This window comes from Electrophorus electricus, chromosome 15 (assembly GCF_041902795.1).
Source record: "Electrophorus electricus isolate QZ-2024a chromosome 15, ASM4190279v1, whole genome shotgun sequence".
Classification (NCBI taxonomy): Eukaryota; Metazoa; Chordata; class Actinopteri; order Gymnotiformes; family Gymnotidae; genus Electrophorus; species Electrophorus electricus.
The window spans coordinates 18133934-18155600 of record NC_137511.1 but is presented as its reverse complement, the minus strand read 5'-3'; the positions used below and the strand labels follow the sequence as shown (position 1 = coordinate 18155600).

The 21667-nt window shown below is 48.5% G+C and overlaps 1 protein-coding gene across 2 annotated transcripts; it reads right to left on the bottom strand.

The window, feature by feature from the left end:
• Positions 1–274: 274 nt before the first annotated feature.
• Positions 275–19955, bottom strand: htra1b (HtrA serine peptidase 1b). Of its 2 annotated transcripts, XM_027018635.3 has the most exons (9): positions 19134–19941; positions 14483–14585; positions 13227–13431; positions 2842–3036; positions 2722–2754; positions 2273–2387; positions 2027–2084; positions 1786–1881; positions 275–968 (listed from the first exon to the last, which is right to left on the bottom strand). In XM_027018635.3, exons 1-9 carry the CDS (start codon positions 19591–19593, stop codon positions 800–802), a joined length of 1434 nt encoding a protein of 477 aa, XP_026874436.1. In that variant the 5' UTR covers positions 19594–19941; the 3' UTR covers positions 275–799. The 2 variants fall into 2 exon arrangements, with proteins under 2 accessions (XP_026874436.1, XP_026874435.1); XM_027018634.3 differs by having other exon boundaries at positions 2722–3036; positions 19134–19955.
• Positions 19956–21667: the final 1712 nt, after the last annotated feature.

Below are 21667 nucleotides of genomic sequence, written 5' to 3'. Positions count from 1 at the left end.
AATGAAGTGGGAGTCAGACATGGGGGGGGGGGGGGGGTGCTAAAAATGGGAAAAGCACACGCAGGCATCGGGCCGTTACCGTGATGCAATCCCCGCGCAGACCGGCGGGGTTCGATACTCTCGCAATCATCTGCAGAATGTGTCTTCACAGGACAGACCATCCTTTAACGAACTCATTCAATTTAAGACACTTAAGACATTTAATTGTAAAGAACAAAGACTTTTTTTGTATTAAAAAACTAACTAACTATATATATATATATATATATATATATATATATATATATATATATATATATATATATATATATATATATATAAAGCTGTTAATGAAAGAATCACATCCTGATGGTGTCTAGGGAGACGACAGAGCAAAGACAAACCTTCATTGACTTTCTGATGTACACACAAAGAAGAAAAACAAACACGCCTAGAGTTGATATGTTCCACTCCAAAGCCCAGACACTATTTTTAGCTGTTGCATGCATCTGCAATTGAGTGGTTTCACTTCAGACATAATAACAATTGATTAATGACAGGCTGCAACTAACAGTGAACTATTGAAAGCAAGAAGACATGGAACAGGGGAAGGAGGAGTGTTTTAGAGGGCAGGACAGTTTAGAACGGTAGTCTTTAAAGTTTAAAGACGGAGAGATTCGTGCTACTACAAGAGCTATAACCAGTGTGCCTTCAGTCACACACTGTAAAAGTCTGTGTTCTTTTAAGAACTAGCTCATGGTTAAGCAGGAGGTCAGGGGTGTGTGTGTGTTTGGGGGTGGGGTAGGGTGGGGTAGGGTGGTCAAGGGTCGATTTCCTCAGGGACAATGGTGAGGATGATGTCCTCGTTTCCCCGGCGGACCACGGTCCGAAGCGTGTCATCCTTCTTTATGGTCGCGCTGACGTCACTCGCTGAGGTGATTCGCTGGCTGTTGATACTGATGATGACATCACTCTCCTTGAGCCCGGCTCTGTACAAAGAAAGGATGCTGATTTTGCTAACGTTCATCAACTGCAGAATTAAGGGTTAAAGCTTATGTAACTTACACAAACAGTGGTTGCTATAGATTCCAAAACTGGACATTTGCAGTTAGCCTTTGCACCGTATACTTCTAGGAATGTGTGGAAAAGATTAATCCCATTGTAATGAGAAATAATGTTAACCACAGAAAATGAGCCACTTTATTATATTTAGGATTTGCCCTGAAGTCTTTCGTGCCATTTTTAGCATAAGCAATGACTTTATCTTGTTACTAAACACATGTAATCTCTAGCAGTTAGGTGATGTAACAGATACACACTGCTGTGTCATGTACCCGCTTTTAAACTCCATAGCAGTAAGCAACCACGAATTTCCTGCGAGACGTGGTCAGGCCCACAGCACTGGGGTGCTCAGCGCTTGGGCCGCGGGTCCGACCACTTCCGACCGGTTCCTGTGTGTCATCACCTCTACGGCCGAGTGGCGGGCACGGGGCAAGTCCCGTGCTTTTACCCCCATCCCCACGGAGATGCTGCTCCCCGGGAAAGTACGGCCGCTGCCTCTGTGAGATCGGGCTACCGCGCGAGGAGGAAGTAGGCAGGGGCAGGAAGTGCCCAGGTGGGACAATAACATCATGGGACAAACTGCCTACACCGCTAACATCAAGACTGAACAAATAGGGTTCAAGCTCATGGACTCATTCTGACAAAGCTCTCAGACCAACCACAACATAGATCACCCATAAAGTCACGATGGGTCTTGGAGAGCAGGTTACGGGTGCGTCTGCGGTCCTTCTGGAAGGTACTCACACTTCGGCCGGAGTTTTGGGAATGACCTCGATGATGTATGCGCCGGAGGTGACATCTGGGAAGTCAGGATCCCTTTCCTTGAGCTCCTTAGCCAGGCTGTGACAGAGGCAGAAGATCCAGACAATAACAACAGCTCTCTCTGCTCTCAGAAGCACATGCTACGGTGTACACTTTATTATTACTGCTGCGGTCATGGACGGAGCTTAGGAAGAGGAGAGGTTTGGCAGGAAAGGTCACTCACGTTGTGGTGAGGGACATCATTCTCACGCCAATGTACTTCTTTTTTGGAGCCATTTTTCCTGCAGAAGTAAAATGTCTGTCTGCTGAGTTTCTTTCAGTTTTATCTGTAATCCTTATTACATCATGCACAGTACAGAGTCAGAGAACAGCACAGAGCCTGCTGAGAATATTGCATAACAGACAAACTGCAAACATCACCGATGATCACGATATTCTGGGGGAAAACGGCAAAAATCGTGTCTCTCACCTTTGGCCTGTCGCTCGTGAGACTCGGTGAGGAACTGGCGGATCTTGTCAGAAGGAATGGCAAAGGAGATCCCAGCTGTCACCTTCAGAGTGTTGATTCCTATAACCTCTCCATCCTACACACACACACACACACACACACACACACACACACCCTAATGTCACCAATCTGGCTGTTTCCCCACCACCCATGTCTAGACAAGTCCCAAACAATTTGACACCACACCAACTCAACATCATCTCCATCTGTCAACGTGTGAGATCTTCAATGGGGCTGGCAGATGCGCACAAGTGCTCCATGGCTGTCGACCTCCTGCCATCAAACCAGCACCATAGCAGCCGATCCTCACGCAATCCGAACCCACCGCCCGCAACGAGCTGTCTCCTGGCCTATGACAAGCCGTCAGCCTAGCGCCTCGAGCCATGAAAGGGAATCAGCTGCTATCTTACCAGGTTCACCAGAGGCCCTCCGGAGTTCCCATACTGAAAGGAGAAAAGAAGAAATATCATTTTTGCCAGTACATAGCTGCAGTAAATGGGGCGGTTTGGCTGGCGAGGCTCATGTCTCACATTGATGATGGCGTCTGTCTGGATGTAGTCCATGTCGGAATTGCGAAGGCCGAGTTCCTTGCCGCCACGTTGGGTTGTGCTGACGATGCCCGTGGTCACGGTGTTCTGCAGGGAGAACGGACTGCCGATGGCCACCACGAATTCGCCAGGCCGTAGGTCGGCGGAGTTGCCCAGCAACAGCACGGGGAGCTTCATCTGCCGGGCAGAGAACAGTTTCACTAAGCTCGGTGGTTCTCGCTAACTTCTGGCAGATCCCCCCCCGAGCCCCCTACATTGCAACATGACCCCAAAGCCCCTCCCACTGTCAAGATGTGAAGACAGTTTCGCTAGAGTGATCTTAAAATGACTTACTTACACCAGCTTTAATGGTGCTTGACCGGGGTGATGTACTTGGACGAGATTAGCGCTGCACAGCTTGACCCTGCACCAGTCTCGAACCACTGGGTCTCTCTCCTTCCCGACCCCAGGGTTCTGGGTTCTGGCCCCTTTGGCCAGGTGTTAAACCACTCGGATTTCCACCGAGCCATACTGGCCTCGTAAACACTGGCCCTGGATTTCCCTGCTCAAACATATCTTAAAAACTTAAGAGCTAGGTAGCCCTCCACTAACGCATTCATTTATGTGAGAATATGACAAGCTACAGTTCGTCTGCTTGCAATCAACAGAGTCGACGGTAAAATCCCATTCACAAAATATTCACAAGTCTCGGGTTAGCTCGAGGCAGGGATGCTTACTGAACCATTCTGGAACACTGTTCTCACGTTTCATGAAGCCCCTTTCAAAATAAAAGCTTAAAGGCACCTGTATGTTAAATATGCCAAATCTGTGTGTGTGTGTGCGTGCGTGCGTGTCTGTCTACGTAAGTGAATTATACAGAAGTAGCCTACAGCATAAAGGTTAGCAGTAATCGTGCTACCAGATGGCGGATGTAAGGGAGGGTGATGTCTTTTCAAGGGGAAAGATGTGACCGGGCGAGGAGGCGAGCCTGGACAAGACCCTGCAGCCCGTCACGAGCCCGCCACTGACTCTGGAACAGCACCGGCCACGATACTACGGGTGGTAACGTAATGTCACCCTTTTGGCTTGATCCAGTGCAGGTCTCAGATACAGCAGGCTGGGACACACAGCACAGCAAATCTGTTAAACATATTCAACTGATTGGCTGAGTGGCTGTGGGAAAAATGGTTTCCTTAGTTATACATATAGAGATACTTTCTTTTAAAGGATAATGATGAAGACAGCTGTCTCTTCCTCTTGCCTAAACACGCGCACGCACACACACACACACACACACACACACACGCATGCACACACTCGCACAGACCAACCAACCAACCCATCATGCAAAACCATTAAATCCCATTTTTGGAATATGAATCCAAGTATGTTAACCCTCAGCTGTCATCAGAAGTGTGCTTCACTCTGTTAACAGCTATTACATACAGGATTGGAGTGCTTCACACGCGAGAGCGCAAACATTCACAACGCTGATCGTCAGCAAATCAGCAAATAAACAGCACTTTCTTCCCATTTTTATGTGGCCCTTGGCCAAAGTGTCTCTACCCTCAGCGATACAGTGAGGTCATTTTCAAATCCACTAATGGAAGACAGAATTTCCCTCCAGCAGTTGCTGGATCGCTCGGGCCGGCTGGCGGGGTGGCAAAGGCCCGAGAGACAACTGAGAGAAAGTTGCTCCTGATGGCTCTCCGGGGGCCGAGGGGGCATAGTCCAGCCAAGCTTTTTTACTGGTTATTGTGCCCCTTCCTGCAGATTATAGTGACAGGGTGGGTCACTGCTCTCAACGTCCGCAAAGCTTAGCTTATGGACTGCAATCTTGACACCACACATTTCTCTAAGGTCTTTCCACTTTCCCAAAACTGGGCGCGGAAGCCCCTTTTCATTGTTCGGCATGCTTCCTTCATGAAGTGCCAAGGACACGGAGTTTCCTCGACACGCCTGAAACTCGCCACCCAACTCCGTTCCGGAGCTGTAAACGCTAATCGTGCCTGTCAGCGGAAAATGATCAGGCCAATGAAAAGTTAAAACGTGAGCAGACAAGGGCTCAGGGTGGGAAGGGAGAGGCGTCCTACAGCGACCCCCGCCGAGCGAACTATGACAGCCCGATGTCGGCTGTTTGCTTTAACACGTTCGAAGAAGCGGCGAGCTAAACGAACTGGTGTGAAAAGGGAGAAGGTTCTGGAGACTTTCGCCGCCCGCCAAGAACCTGTTCGCGCCAAGCGAGTGATCCGAGTTTGTTAGTCTTTGCTGAGGAATGTTTGGTCGTGTGCCCTGCAGTTAGCGTGGCAGCAATCCAGCTGTCCTACTCAGAGGGGAGGCGCGTGTTGCCTCGTACTCTGCAGGCTGACGAGGGCCTGTCCTGGCAGGTTGCTCCAGCGTGTTGTTGCATGTGTTCCAGCCATGGATGGCATGGATGGAGCTCAGGAAGGAGCAAAGTCATACTAGGGCTCTGTTTGGACTCCAAACACGGGCAGTGGTAGCTTAGTGGTTAAGGTACTTGACTTATAATTGGAGGGTTGCTCATTAAAGCCCCACCACTGCCAAGTTGTCACTGTTGGGCTGCTGAGCACGACCCTTAACCCTCAATTGTTCAAGTTGCTCTCAGTCATAATTGTAAGTTGCTTTGGATAAAAGTATCAGATAAATGTTGTAAATGTCAAACAGCCCTGATAGGTGGCAAGGTACAGGTGTCAACATGCACAAGCCTGGGTTATTTGTGATGTTGCTTTCCTGTTACCTCACACAAAATGCTAAGGTATTAGATTCTGCCTGAATATAGCATCATAGTCTATACAGCATCAATCATTTATTTCACAAACAGTAATTAACCATAATAATTTTCAGCTAGCATAATAGTTTTAGCAGCGCAGTTGATTTGGAACAGCAACACTACAAGACTGGAAACGCTAAAAACATTAAAGTGTGTTTACTGCACTTTCTGTTACACTCAAGCAAATCAATAAAATCATCATGTGCTGGAAGACATGCCCACAGCTAAGCGGTAAATGAACATATGTATTAAGGTAACTCACATGTTGTTTGGACAAAGTGATGCACAACTTTTGGACTGAATTTTAGCTGCGGTCTGGGATCACCCCGAATGCCGCAACCCACTTGGTCTCTGGAGCCTTAAGATGAGTCACTGAAGGCCTATCCATCATACCCCCTCTCCCTCTTCATGAGACATGAGAAAAGACTCTATACACTCCAAAAATGCTTGGAAAAAAACCTGTCCATCTGTTCATCTGTCAGCCCCTAAAAGGCTGTTCTCAACAAAACAAAGCACACTTGAAGAAATCAGTCCAGGGGAAATTGATGAAAAGGTGTATTGGATTACATTTCAAAACCGATAGGCGTGTCGAGAAACATATGCAAGGGTGCACATGTGAAAGAGACCTTTTCAAATCCAGGCCTCTGTTTTCCTAGGAGACCAGAAGGTTTTGGCAAGGACTTCCTAGAGTGTGGCTCTGTGACATATTTCCTGCAGATGCTTTTAACACAATGAGCATTCTAGTCCCACCGGGCCTACTCTGTTCTGGCTTGGACACACTAATAATGTACAAAACAGAACAAAAGGAAAGCAAAGAAGCAAAGAAACAGAAATGTGGCTTATAATCTTTTACACATTGAAATAACCTCCATTTGACTGAAGACAACTTCAGAGACAAAGCATTCTGATAAGAATATTTACCATGAAATCATGTCTTCCCCTGACTCTTAATTGTCTTATGCTTCACACTGAAATACCCTTGAACAGAGTAACTTAACTGAAATTTAAACTTTTTCCATTTTCATTTAAAAATTAAAATCCTGAATAACTTAGAATTGCCTAACAGCAAAACACTAAGTAATTATGAACTGGCTTCTTTAGTTTAAAGCACAGTTTATCATGAAAATCTGGATGCATAAACCAAAGTTTCACAAAAAGGTTTCACAAGTGTTGAGTAGTATTGCTCATCTATTCAGCACTGGTTTCATTTTTTTTTTTTTTTTGTTGCTGTGATGTAGTTTGATCCATAACAGCAGATTTGTGGAGGAGATGCTGTGTAAGACCTCCCAGTGCATGATGAGACAAGCAGGTATCCACCTTCCTCCTGCAGGAATTATACCTTCATCCATCTGACGGCAGCATGACTCGGGATGGTTGCGTTTCCTAACTTGTGCAACCGCTGACGAAGAAGCCGGCCAGTACGGAGGAAGAGCGAAGACACCCGAGCCGGGCGACTTGTGTGAGTGTGTGTTTGCCTTGGCTGCTCCGCTGAAGTTGAGAAGGTCCAGATCTTGACCAGTTGGCCAGCTGTCCGTGAACATGGGACGGGAGTCCTGCTACACTGATGAGCTGAGGTGTTGGGTTAGCTGAAAGACAGGAGCACACTTTGCTGCGTAAGTGCTCAATAAAAAAAGGAAACGGATCATCTGGGAAGCTCAAAAATGCTATGTTTTGCCAAAAAGGAGCAGAGGAGCTATCTATGACCTCAGCTGTTTCCCTGAAAAACTGTAAATCAGGCTGAGGTTGAGATTTTGCTTCCAAAGTCACAATCACCCTGGCTGGGGTCCAGCCATCCATCCTGAAGGCTCTGAGATTCATGCGTACGGATGACCACACATGAGAAACTTTCCATCAAGTCTGCCAGGTCAAAGGACATGTTCTACTTTTAAGTCATGAGTCATGGAGAAAGGACACAGGAAAAATATGGTGGAAAACCCCATGCTCCTGCAAATTTGCCATAACAGCCCTCTTCTGATTGGCTCGATCTTTAGCAACCTTCTTCTAATTGGCTCCATCTTTAGCAACCTTCTTCTAATTGGCTCCATCTTTAGCAGCCTTCTTCTGATTGGCCCCATCTTTAGTTACCTTCTTCTGATTGGCTCCATCTTTAGCAGCCTTCTTTAGGTCCTGCAGTCCTGCTGGATGCCGTGGACCAGAATGTCATTCTCCTGCCATTCTCCCGCTTGAGGCGAAGGCCTGCCTGCCTTTATCTGCATTCACGTGACCGAGCACTAGCATGACATGGCCAAGCTCTGTCAGGCAGGAAACTGCTATCAAGGCTTATGTGCAGATTTAACACCAAAATAGTAATGTGTGTGTTTAGCTGACTTTTGTTTAGTCTTAATAACCCTGCATGTTTATTAAGCTTGACTATCTAACATAAATTTTCAATTTATCATTTTTATTTGACTATATTTGAATCAATGATAACTAATTCCTAATTCACTAAAAAATATGATTTGTGTTGGAAATATCTGCTAAATATAGATAAATCCTAGTTAAGTATGCCTAGCAGAAAATTGCAGGCATTTCACCATACAAAAAACCCCCCCAAAACACAAAAACATATAAATATTTTTATATTTAAAGATATTGTAATAACGCTCCTTGTCAGTTCTACAAACAGCAGGCCATGGTGACCAGGCCACGGTGTGGCCATGCCGGAGGTGGATAAGGCCCCTTGGCAGGAACGTTTCCCACATAACAGAAGGAGGGTGGCAGGCAGCCTCTGGCATGTGCCGCACAGTACACAGGCTCAGAAATCTGCCTGTGTCGCACAGTACGTGGGCTCAGAGATCTGCGTGTGCTGCACAGCATGCAGGCTCAGAGATCTGCGTGTGCCTCACAGTACGCGGGCTCAGAGATCTGCGTGTGCCGCACAGTACGCGGGCTCAGAGATCAGCGTGTGCCTCAGAGATCTGCGTGTGCCGCACAGTACGCGGGCTCAGAGATCTGAGTGTGCCTCAGAGATCTGCGTGTGCCGCACAGTACGCGGGCTCAGAGATCTGAGTGTGCCTCAGAGATCTGCGTGTGCCGCACAGTACGCGGGCTCAGAGATCTGCGTGTGCCGCACAGTCTGCGGGCTCAGAGATCGGTGTGTGCCTCACAGTATGCGGGCTCAGAGATCGGCGTGTGCCTCAGAGATCTGCGTGTGCCGTACGGTCCGCGGACTCAGAAATCTGCGTGTGCCGCACAGCATGTGGGCTCAGAGATCTGTGTGTGCCACACAGTACGCGAGCTCAGAGATCTGCGTGTGCCGCATAGTACGCGGGCTCAGAGATCTGCGTGTGCCGCACAGTCTGCGGGCTCAGAGATCTGTGTGTACTGTACAGCATGCAGGCTCAGAGATCTGAGTGTACTGCACAGCACGCGGGCTCAGAGATCTGCGTGTGCCGCACATCACGCGGACTCAGAGATCTGCGTGTACCTCAGAGATCTGAGTGTGCCTCAGAGATCTGAGTGTGCCGCACAGTACGCGGGCTCAGAGATCTGCGTGTGCCGCGCAGTACGCGGGCTCAGAGATCTGCGTGGGCTGTACAGTACGCGGGCTCAGATATCTGAGTGTGCCTTAGAGATCTGCATGTGCCGCACAGTACGCGGGCTCAGAGATCTGCATGTGCCGTACAGTACGCGAGCTCAGAGATCTGCATCTACCTCAGAGATCTGCGTGTGTCGCACAGTATGCGGGCTCAGAGATCTGCGTGTACCTCAGAGATCTGCGTGTGCCGCACAGTATGCGGGCTCAGAGATCTGCCTGTGCCGCACAGTACGCGGGCTCAGAGATCTGCGTGCGCCTAAGAGATCTGGGTGTGCCGCGCAGTACGCGGGCTCAGAGATCTGAGTGTGCCGCACAGTACGCAAGCTCAGAGATCTGCGTGTGCTGTACAGTACGCGGGCTCAGATATCTGAGTGTGCCTCAGAGATCTGCATGTGCCGCACAGTACGCGGGCTCAGATATTTGCGTGTGCTGCACAGTACGCGGGCTCAGAGATCTGCGTGTGCCGCACAGTATGCGTGCTCAGAGATCTGCGTGTGCTGTACAGTACGCGGGTTCAGAGATCTGAGTGTGCCTCAGAGATCTGCATGTGCCGCACAGTACGCGAGCTCAGAGATCTGCATCTACCTCAGAGATCTGCGTGTGTCGCACAGTATGCGGGCTCAGAGATCTGCGTGTACCTAAGAGATCTGCGTGCGCTGCACAGTATGCGGGCTCAGAGATCTGCCTGTGCCGCACAGTACGCGGGCTCAGAGATCTGCGTGCGCCTAAGAGATCTGGGTGTGCCGCACAGTACGCGGGCTCAGAGATCTGCGTGTGCTGCACAATACGAAGGCTCAGAGATCTGAGTGTGGCTCAGAGTACACGGCTTCGCACGCGGCTGATCAGGAAAGCTGTGCAGGACCAAGGCCATGTCCCAGGATAAAGAGCCCTTGTGATAGAGGAGTAGGCTCTTGTGACTAGATAGTAAGGGATTATGGTCGAAGTGTGACACGTCCGCACTCGCAAGCGAATATAGATAAATCCTAGTTAAGTATGCCTAGCAGAAAATTGCAGGCATTTTACCATACAAAAAAAACCCCAAAAACACAAAAACATATAAATATTTTTATATTTAAAGATATTGTAATAACGCTCCTTGTCAGTTCTACAAACAGCAGGCCATGGTGACCAGGCCACGGTGTGGCCATGCCGGAGGTGGATAAGGCCCCTTGGCAGGAACGTTTCCCACATAACAGAAGGAGGGTGGCAGGCAGCCTCTGGCGTGTGCCGCACAGTACACAGGCTCAGAAATCTGAGTGTGGCTCAGAGTACACGGCTTCGCACGCGGCTGATCAGGAAAGCTGTGCAGGACCAAGGCCATGTCCCAGGATAAAGAGCCCTTGTGATAGAGGAGTAGGCTCTTGTGACTAGATAGTAAGGGATTATGGTCGAAGTGTGACACGTCCGCACTCGCAAGCGTCTCAAATCCGTGGGATTAGCATGACGAACATGCTGTCGCAGACGACAACCACGGCCCCCAAAAGATTTCCTTGGTGGTGGGTTCGAATCTTTGATCTTTGGACATGCGTGAGTGTAGCTGCTGCTGTATGTATGTCTAAGACAACCAAGAATTACGCACAATCTGTGCCCCAACTACAATTCTACAGCAGTATGAAAACAAAGTATATGGGACTCCAAATAAAAATGCTTTGTGGAATTGCAGCAGAAGAAAGAAGTGACATATGGATAACAAAAGTAGAATATCATAATTTTCTAGCGTTGCGAAATTATTGCCAGAAAAACTTATAGTGTGACTCTGATTCAGTTTGGTCTTCATAGAGCACAGAATCTCATACAGTGTGAAATTCACCTAAGTGTAAGTATGTATAAGACCACAAATGAATAAAACCACATTGTAAATGTGGCTAAATGTTTGCCTCCAAATGTAACCTGTAGCACCTGATCCAATGAGGAAGCGTTCAGGATCAGGAATTTCAGATTCACGATGGACTCAATGCCAGAGATGGACTCTGTGCTAAATGCCAAAAATGTAAATGTAAATGTACGGCTGAGGCAGGGGTCTCAGCCCAGCACTTCACCCTAAGGGTCAGGCTAAATGCCGGAGCTTCTCAGACCCAGCAGAGCCCAGTGACAGAGCCCCACGGGAACACACGCTCCGGCTGAGTCCTGTATATGGCTTCCTGCTCTCTGACAGAGCCCGCCGTTTCTGGGGGGGGGGGGTTGCTTTCATCTGGGGGCCGTAGCCCAGAGCGAAACCCATTTGTGTTCAGCACTGTTCATCAAACATCCTAAGCCATCGTGCAACAAAGCTCCCCGAAGAACTGTCACCCGTCCACAACATGTTGATCAATATCGTCTATGTAAATATCAGCAGCCCCAGGGAGGCACACGCACACACACACGATGCCGTCTCCTGTAGTCCCAAACATGAGACTAGCAAATATTCAAGTTGTTACCTTTGCGGAGATGGCTAATAAAATAACATGAACTAGTAGCAACAGAAATTGAAATGATTATGCCATAATATTATATGCTGCCCCATAGTCAGATAGAAAAATAGAAAGAGCCATCATATTAAAAACTTGACTGCAAATGCCAGGGCTGACACACACACACACACACACACACACACACTCTGTTGTGTAGTGGCTCACCCCCCCCCCCGATCTGCTCAGAGGCCTGCTGAGACCCATCCTCGGCTCTGACGCTATGGAAACCGGAGCTCAGGAGGCGCATGCTTTGGCATGCTCCGACTCCCTCTGCCTTTCCAGCTCGGAGACGCCTGGCAACCGCCGTTCCGCCATGGCATGGCAGGGTCACAGGGTTCAGCCTGGGAGCCCTGAGACGGAAGAGGCCGAGGGCCTCGCTACAATCTGAGGGTGCGGCTTATGCACTTAAGCCTCAATTTGCTAGGAATAAACAGGGCTCGTAGGGTCAGATTAAGATCTAGCAGCCTACCGAAGGGGCGGCAAAGATGTGGAGTCTGGAGTCTGTTTATCAAAGCGCAAATCAGCTGAAATGGGTCTGGAAACAAGCTTAAGTTAAAATGCCACGACCCCCAGGAAAAACAACAACAAAACAAGCAGGTGTTGTGGAATTCATTGGAGATGGGAGAGGAGGCTCGTGGCCGTTCGTTCTGAGGCGTTGTTATCGCCGAGGGGAAACGTCAAAAAGGCATTTCCAAGTCAGCACGCAAAGACGAAACCGTCGCTTAAACGCTTCAGCCTGCTCTGCAGATGAATCTTACTGAAGGGGGGAGGGAGGTTAGACGACATCAATAATTCAGAGCCTCTTAGTGACTACACAGCAAAGTGTGTATGTGTGTGAGAGAGAGGGAGAGAGGGAGTCAGTGTCAGCTGGAGACAGAGAGGAAACGCAGAAACGTGGCACAGCTGTGTGCCAGAGCAGGAGGCCAGGCAGCCATAACACACACACAAACACAATCACACAAACACATATCCACACACACACTACAAAATCTGACTGAAGGTCAGAGAGTTTCAAATGAAACTTGTGCGACAGGGGGTTCTGAGGTCACAGCAGAGGGTTCAGAGGTCACAGCAGAGTGCCTAATACCCTGAGCACTGTGGTTACCCTGCGTTAAGTGGAAATGCTTTTGTGAGTGTGCTACACAAACACGTTTATGAAGGCACCACAGGCGCCGTTCCCCGCTCATTCTTTCCGACGGGCTTGTGGTGTGTGGGGCTGGGGAGGATCCCCTTGCCTCGGCTTACGAAAGCCCCCAGGAATGCTGTCTAAGCCACAGGACGGGACGAAGCCACGCCCACTGGCGGTAGGATAAAAAACAACAACAACAACAACAACAAAAAACATCAATGAGTTTGGAAACAGTCCCAGTCCCCTGGGTGGGCTTACACATGCCATCTTTCCTCTTTATTTTCTACATAATATTCCAGTCTCTGACTTCCTCAATTAAAAAAACTCTGAATAAAACATGGGAAACAAACAAAGGACAGGACTTGGCTGTCCGTAAACCAAACGAGGTGAAATGAGGTGAGAAAAAGAAATCCAGGTTTGTTTGTTTTTTTCTCTCTCTCAGTGGACTAACCCTGCGGCGTGGCCTTGACGAGCACTCACCGGAGTGTCGATCTTGATGAGGGCGATGTCGGCCTTCTCGTCCACGTCTTTGATCTTGGCGTCGAAGGTGTCGCCAGGCTTGAGCTCCACCTTGACGCGGTGCTTGTTGGCGACCACGTGGGCGTTGGTGACGATGAGACCGTCCTCGGACACGATGAAGCCCGAGCCGCTGGCCACCGCCACCTCGCGCTTGGTGAACACCATCCTGTAGGAGGGGCGGAGGCGGGGCAATCGAGGGAGCGAGGAGGAAGGAGGCGGATTAGCGAAGCCTGAACAGCAAAGTGAGAAGAGTGCTGTCCGAAACGCTACTTTTAAGACGGCTGGGAAGAAAAGAGGAAGATGAGAAGATGGAGAGGGCTTCGTTTACCACAAGACAACTAGAAGAACGGCCATGGCAGCACAGGAAAACAGACAGCAGTGAACTGCTGCAGGGCACGGCCTGTAACCCAGCTCAGTAACCCTACTCTCAGTGGGCCTGCTTCCCTCTGATCTGGGACCTGCAAAGTACTGTTGATGTGAATAATCCAGACAGCGCGACACGCTGTAGGTTTATCCTGTTGCAATCGTTCCAAAATAAAGCGTGCACATTTTTGAAGAGCAAACTGATATTTCCTTAACTAAAACCATACACCATTACATTCTGAGCAAAACAAACTACAATTAAAAAATACAACTAAAATCTTTTGATCAAAAGACTAAATAAAAAAGCTGTGAAGGTCAACGTCTATATTCGGCTTTGTGTAGCGCAGATGCAATAACTGCTGAGGCATCATGGGAGAGGAGTTTTCTTCTGGATACGAGTCGGCACAGAGAGCGGCCTTTATTTACCTCGTCTTACTAAACAGTTTACATTCCTTTTCAGTGCAGTGGAGACCTGTTTGATAGTTGATTGAATCTTTAAATATTGTGTCTTGCATCCGACACTGATGTTAGTAAACCTCGTGTTGCAGCAGGCGAAAGGCACTGACCGTGACTGGTAAGGTGGGTCAGAACACGGCCATTTCATTTAATAAAAGACCGAAGTGAGGAGGAAGTGGAACGTTTCCCTATAAGAACCATGCGAAGATCTCGCAACGCTCCACAACAGACGTCGGTGAGTAAGCAGGACATGTCAAGAAGAGCAAAGACAGATGTGTTCCAAAGAGAAAAGAAGACAACCGTCAGGAAGGAAAGGAAGAACTGGATCAGTGAGTCACGAGTCTGAGTCGGCGAGTCTGAGTCACTATGAGTCACTATGAGCCACTATGAGGTCGTACTTGCGGTAGAGCTCGATGTGGACCACGGCCGGGGCGATCTTCTCCACCACGTCGGCGATGAAGTTGTATTTGTGGCGCAGACTGTCCGGACTCCCCTCATGGCCTGTGAAAAGAGGCAGACACACGTGCGTCAGCTACACGAACCGCCCGGATATCACGCAGCAACCCGGGCGCGTGGGTCCCGCCAAGTCCCTGGACGAATGAGACATGACCCGCTAAGGCATTTTATTTTACCTGGTACCACCTGTATCCAATTAACTCCCCCATCTGTCTCGTCGGTGATTTCGCTAAAAACAGAAAACCACTATACATACTTATATGCCTATACGAGTATGTGGTGCTTTAGATGTCACTTTAACAGAGTTATTTATCCTGTTCATGTACACTGTAGGACCCTGGAAAAAACACAAAATTATGTTCAAGTCTGTGCACTGTCTCCACCCCTCAGACACCCGCACACCCGCACACCCGTTACCCCCTCACACACCCTTCACTCTTCACCCCCTCACACCCAAAACACAACTTTCATGGTTTTGGAGTAGTTGTGCTCTAAGTAGTTACTTCAAATCAAGTGCATGTGAGCAGGTTTCTGCCTCACCCCCCGACCACCCCCACTTCTGTGTAACCCTCCACACGTGCGCCCTGGGGAAGCAGCGTACCACAAGGGCCAGTCTTTCTTTTTTCAATCGAGCTCTTAAAACGAATCTCGGCTAGGAGACCAAGACACAGCCCATACTCGGGCGAAAGAATGCCGCAGGTTCACGGAAATAGAAGTGAATATGAAGTTTTGGTGATTAAAAAGCACCGAATGACAGTAACCTCCCAAAGTGGACCACTAGTCTCTATGAGGCGTCTGCACAGTGGCATCTCTTCGGTGGAATCTGATCTGTTCTTCCTGGTTAATAGGCAAATGGCTCTGCACGAATTTAGACTGGAAGACTTGGTCTGCTTATGCCTCGGGCTGTACACGCACACCTTGTGTAAAAGAATTATTCCATCTGCTGCCAAAAGAGAAAAAAAAGAAAGAGATGAGCCTTAGTCCAGTTTGGTAACAAGTTGCTTCGGTTTTCATAAAATCTCACAGAATGTCTAGATAAGAAACTACTTTTCGTCACGAGCTCTCTCTCTCTCTCTCTGTCTCTGAATCTCTTTTTCACACACCCAAACCCAAACGCACACATATATATATATACACTGAATAGCCATTTCATTAGAGACACCTGTCCTTTCACGGCTAGAGCTTCCCTGTATGAAAATTAGACACGTGACCCCGGAGTGCAGCATAGAAAATGGGTGAGCAGGCCTTCCTTGGAATTAGTCTCAGTGTGAGTCCACATTATAATGGGAAAATTGAGCGATGAAGCATGTTCATCTGTGCCAGACTGTGCCAACTTGTTCATCTGTGCCAGACTGTGCCAACTTGTCACTCTGTACCACAGATGGCCTGTAACAACAGATGACAAGTTCGAGTGCCATGGCTATCTAAAGGAAAGGTGGGATAAGAGTGCAGATATTGGTGGAAGAACACCAACTGGTCGGATGAATCCAGATTTCAGCTGGGCCACGCTGATGGTTCGAACACGGCATAGGCAGCACGATTCAACGAGGCCCTCCTGTCAGGTGGCCACAGTTCCGGCAGGTGGAGGTGGAATGATGGTGTGGGGAATGTTTTCGTAGCGCACCATGGGTCCTCTGATACTTGTGGATGGAAGTTTGGACACAATGCAGTCCAAAAATCCAGCGGGCAATCCGGTTTGGGCATACCTGAGCATCGCGGCTGACCGCGACCATCCCTTCATGGCAGCCGTTTTCTGTGAGTTTTCTTTGCTTCCTTGGTCCTCACAGTCCCCGGACGGGCTGTTCGGAACACGTTCAAGCTGTCTCGATTTACGGCAGCTACAGGAAGCTATATGGGCCGAGATCCCCATGGAACGATTTCAACACCTAGCGGAACCTGCGCTATGACAAATTGCTGCGGTTCTACGAGCCAAAGGAGGGCCAACGTGCTTCAAGATGGATGCCTCTAATAAAGTGGCCGTTCATTGTGTATACACCCACAATTCCTTAGCGAACATGGTTCGAGCTCCTGGACAGGCACATTCTTCCGGGTTAAAGGTCCTCGGCTGTGTCCTGCCCGCTGTGCTACTGTCTTTATTATTAACATAAAGCGACAAGACAATATTCCTCTTTGAATAAAGAGGGGACAGTCACCTGTGTAGTGCCATTATGGAGGGAGGGGCTTGTATGTTCAGGCCTAAAGGGATTGGATGCCGGGCTCTGAGTGCCTTCCTTATTGGCTGCTCTGAGCTGCAGAACACATCATTCACCCTTCACTCCATACAGCTCCAGGGTTCCCAGTCTTCAGCTGCCATAATTTGTATCATTTTGGATGTATGGCTTCTGTTTGTTGTTTTAAAGTTATATTAGGTGGACTAAGAACAAAAGTGGGATTAAAATGCAGGTTTCTTCCTTTGGCTGGGATAATGAAGTCACTCCATCCTCTGCAGGGAGAGCACAGTGTTTCCTGCACGCTGCAGCGAGCATGTGGCTAGATTTCATATTAAAAATAAAATTCTCAAAGCTTAGAAAATATGATTTTGCATTTATCTCCATTTTAAATGATGCAATCTGAAAAAAAAACAAAAAAAACAGTGGCGATAATGGAGCTGCCGTGGCGATAATGAGGAGCGGTATCCTGTCGATTACGAGGGAGAAGAGAAAAGTCACCTTATTGAGAGATCGTGTCACCTGCAGTACGATCTCTGAAGGCCGGTCCTGCCGGGAAGCGGGAACAAGCCCATCCTCTGGGACACACTCCCATCTAGGCCTTTACCTAAAGCTTCAGTGGCTGTCCCGCACCATAGCTTGCATACAAGGTCATACACGGTCACTGTCTCCAGGTGGCTAAAGCACACAGCGGTAGAAGGCCACACCATAGATGCCGACTTTGTACACAGGATGCTCTTGTTAATGTGTGTGTGTGTGTGTGTGTGTGCATTCCTGAGGTATGGAACCTGTGTACAGTGGTACATTACCCTCACGGCTGGTATACAGGCTGTCATCTACCATTAAACTACACAACATGTGTTCCTCTCCGACGCTGACTCAGCACGCCCCAAACCGTGTGTGTGTGTCTGCACGAGTGTGCGCGCGTGTTGGCCCCTTTACCGCACTGCTCACTCAGCACTTAAACTAATGTTTTTGAACACGGGAACCCTTTCAACCTTTCCATAGCAGAATGTTCAAACATGGAAACGCTGAAAGCTCACCTCTTTCATACTACTTGCTTCTTGACAAACATTTCCATCAAGAGGAGGCTCTGCCGCTATGTAAAATCACAAACCAAACCACGTCATCTTTGTGCTGCGAGAGGTTTCAGGGGACGACCTCTGACCCCTCCCACAAGCACACGATAAAAAAAAAATTTCTTTCTTCCGAGCACCTCTGCACTTCAAGGTCACAATGAAACTCGTCACCTCCTGAAACAAATAAATATCGACAGGCCCTCATGATTTGACCGAGCTGCCGGTCCACTGAGTATGAGTCTGTTATATAACACCCATGGCCAGAAGCCCAGAAAGAGACACGGTCAAGCGACAACCCATGTGACAGGGAGGGGTGCCGCAGCTTGATAAGAGCTGACGAGAACAGAGCTAGGGATCTGGGCTCAGGCGCTCAGAAAAGCTCCGGGTTGCACCGCTCGGCGAGACGGATGGACGCGCGGCTGCAAACCCTCAGGACCTCGCACGAGGAACGCCGATGCTCCGCAATGCCTACTACCCCCTGCTTGCCGGCCCTTTAGTGACTCGATTAGCATGTTCTGGGTGCGAGGTCATGTGGGAGGGGTGCCCTGTGTGAGTCCAGCTGTTTTGCGGGGCGTTTTCACATGAGGCGTCTGTGCAAAGGCCAAACCTCGACGCCCTCGGAGGTTCCCCCACGCCTCCACACGACCACCGCTCAGCGGGTCCCGCCTCGGATAGGACTGAAGTGTCAGCGTGGGGGGAAATAATCGCGATTGTGAAAATTTGCAAAACACGAGCTCCGGGCACCAGCCGTTGGCGCCCGGCCAGGCCCTGAGAGGGAAAGCAGAGGAGCATTAAGAAAACACCAGCCAGTCTGGAGAACACGTGAAACGCTGCAGACTCACAGCAGAGTCAGACCTTACTGGGGGGGGAGGGGGGATTAAATGCCTTCCTGTGGTCAGAGACCCCAGAGCACTCAGGAGAGCAGGCTAACCCGGCATCTTGTGAAGTTGCTGAGTGAGAGCTGCCTCTCTGTGGTAGTACAGAGCAGCCTCACACTTCAGCCTGAAGCATGAGCTCAACCCTGGAATTTTGAACACTCTGGCTCCTCCTGCGAGCAATTACAGCAACTCCGAAATATGTGCGACTAAAAACCATTCAGGCCCATGAAAAATAACTATAAGTGGCAGTTGGCATTGCTGAGCAACAAATCAAAAAATGTATATGAAAAATCTACATTAAAAATTGGATCCGTATGTGGCATCACAGTGTGAAATGCTCCTGAATAACAACACCACCACCACCACCACCAACAACAACAACAACAAAAAGTTTCAGTGTCAACAAATCCTGCACACGAAGCGCGAAGGCACTGCAATAACCACCATGCAGACTTTTTATAACAACACCTTTTCCGCAGGCTCCTCTCTGAATAAAGAGGATGGGCGGCTGCTGAAGTTTCTGGGCACGGCTGCTCACTCTCTTCAGCTCGCAGACGTCACGGTAGGACACGCCGTCACTGCCGCACACGGGCTCGGTGCTTTTGCACACGCACACGCCGCTTTTCCCCCGTCTTCTCACGGTGGCGGTGTAGCCGACCCCGTCTGCAAACGAACACTCCAGCCCTTCGGCGCACTGCGGGTCACCGAGTCTTCCCGTACCGCCGCACGCCTCTCCCTCGCCGGAGGCGCACACCGGACAGCAGTCGCACTGGTCGAGGATGTCCCCGGCGAGGCAGTCTGCGGGTATCGGAGGACACAGCGATTTGTCGCATCGCTCAGGACATCCGATGACATACTGCGTACTGATTCTAGCATCGCACAGCCAAGGAATAAGAACGAACGACGCACAGACCACGGACACAAGCATTATTCTGTTCTGTTCGGCACTTGACACTTGAATGACAGCTATTATTGCTATTATTGTTTTTCGGAAAGCCGATCTGCATTAAATGCACGCTTCAGAACGCCGGCTGCGAGGTCCGCTTGGCTGGGATGTCCGCGAGCGCTCACGCACCTCTCGCTGCGCCTTTCGCAGACTTAAAGAGAGCGTGCCTCGAGCCGAGCAATATAAACACGCGCTTCGATTGGCCGAACCGCGTGACGAGTGGATTAATAACCTTACAGCCAACACTCAAATGATTCATCTAAAGTTCATTACTATACAGTCAGTCAAGCGCATATGTCAGAGAGGCTGAAGTTCGCCACGTTACAGAATGAAGTTCCACTTTACAGAATGATTTCCCATACAAAAAAAGTTCAGGATTAATTTAAAATTGGTTTATTAAAGGGTAAATTTGTCTTTGTCATAATCACCATCATCATTACTGTTGTTATTATTATTATATTTGATTAAATATTAGGCCTTAATCACCTTAAAAAATAATGAACAATTATAACACATAAATGTGTTGATGTGGTGACTGCCAAATAGTGAGTAGACATTCATCTATACTGTAAAGTCTCAGATTCTGCCGGTTATTTAACTTTTTTTTTTCTATCAGGTCATGAGACATATGTTAAATTACTACAAGTTCATCACCAATCATTAATACAGAATTAACACATACATTAAAAGAGCCGAATGACCTTTTGACCTGTAGAATATCAATTACAGAATGTCACGAATGATAATTTATCCTACATTAACATGTGGAATTGCTAAATCATGGTCGCATTCGTTCTTCTTCAGTGTGCAGAGTGCAACATATTTATCTATTCTTTGTCCGTTGTCAGCGACAGTTTTATCTGTGAGAAGTGTTGATTAATTGCTAGTCTGAAGGAGAAGATTCTAGCGACCTTAGAAAGTGTTAGACCCATCAAGGTACTAGAAGTACAAGCTCTGGATGCCTTAGACGAACTAAACAAGCCTTCAAATCTGGCACGACAGCCCTCGTAGCAGGACGAATGGGTGACGCTGGGGCAAAATAGCTGAGCTTTGGCTTGACCACAGGAGCACCACACCTCCCTCATTTGCGTGTCCAATAGGTTTGCCCCATTCAGCGAGGCACCCGCCGAGAAGCCTGTTGAAAGAGCTCTGGTTAGACGGGACTCTATGTAGCGACATGTGAAAATTGCTAGGCCTTTAGGGTTGCCAGCAGCAGTAGTTAGCTGTATACCAGGGGCCAGCGTGCCAGACATTGCATGTAATCTTAAGGTCTTATGGAAGAATAGGTTCTCTAAGATAGTCATTCAAGTAAGAGCTTATGATATATGCCTTCACCAGTCAGAGATTACTAGAAATAATATTGTAGCGGTGTATCAATTAGGGAAGGTGATGTCCGATGCTGTAGTATCCCAATGCGTTTCAACGATATAACAGCCGGTTATCTTCGCCGAACTGCTGGGTGTCCAAGTGGTGCTCACAAAACAATGTGGGGTTTATAGACAATTGGAACACATTCGAGGGCAAGCCCGGCTTTTTAGAGCAGGATGGTATCCATCCTACCAGAGAGGGCGCTGCTCTCCTTTCCTGTAACTTAAGCCACAGTCTTATTACAGACCTACTTAATCTATGACAGTCCAGAGTGGAGTGCAGGCAGCAGACAAAGAGGCTAAACCAACCATCTGCTGGTCGCTACGTGACATCACCCGAGGTTCACCATATTGACACTGTGTCTATTCCCCGAGCTAAACAGAAGTGCAGAAAACAAAGAAAAACATGTCTGAATAACCTAATTAGAATTAGAGTAACCGATTCACAGAACACTGCCTACACCTGTTAGAGCCCCAACACCTAAGGTGCTTACAAGGTTAGCATACAACAAGGTTAGCTATGGTGTCCCACAAGGTGTAAAGAATCGTCAGGACACAGGTAGGTGTGGATCCAAATGCAAGAGTAAACACAGGTAGAAAGGAGTTGTGAGGTGAATTAGAAGGACAGTCGTAAACGTGAAGAGAACGGTGAAGAGGAGAGTCGGGGTCACAGTCCACCGTCAAAACCA

Coding starts and splice junctions, on each gene's coding strand:
- htra1b (XM_027018634.3), bottom strand. CDS start 19,593: ATGCTTGTGTCCGTGGTCTGTGCGTCGTTCGTTCTTATTCCTTGGCTG. Junction 14,586..19,133: donor GAGAGGAGCCTGCGGAAAAG/GTGTTGTTATAA, acceptor CTCTTTTCACAG/GCCATGAGGGGAGTCCGGAC. Junction 2,388..2,721: donor GAGGGCCTCTGGTGAACCTG/GTAAGATAGCAG, acceptor GTGTGTGTGTAG/GATGGAGAGGTTATAGGAAT.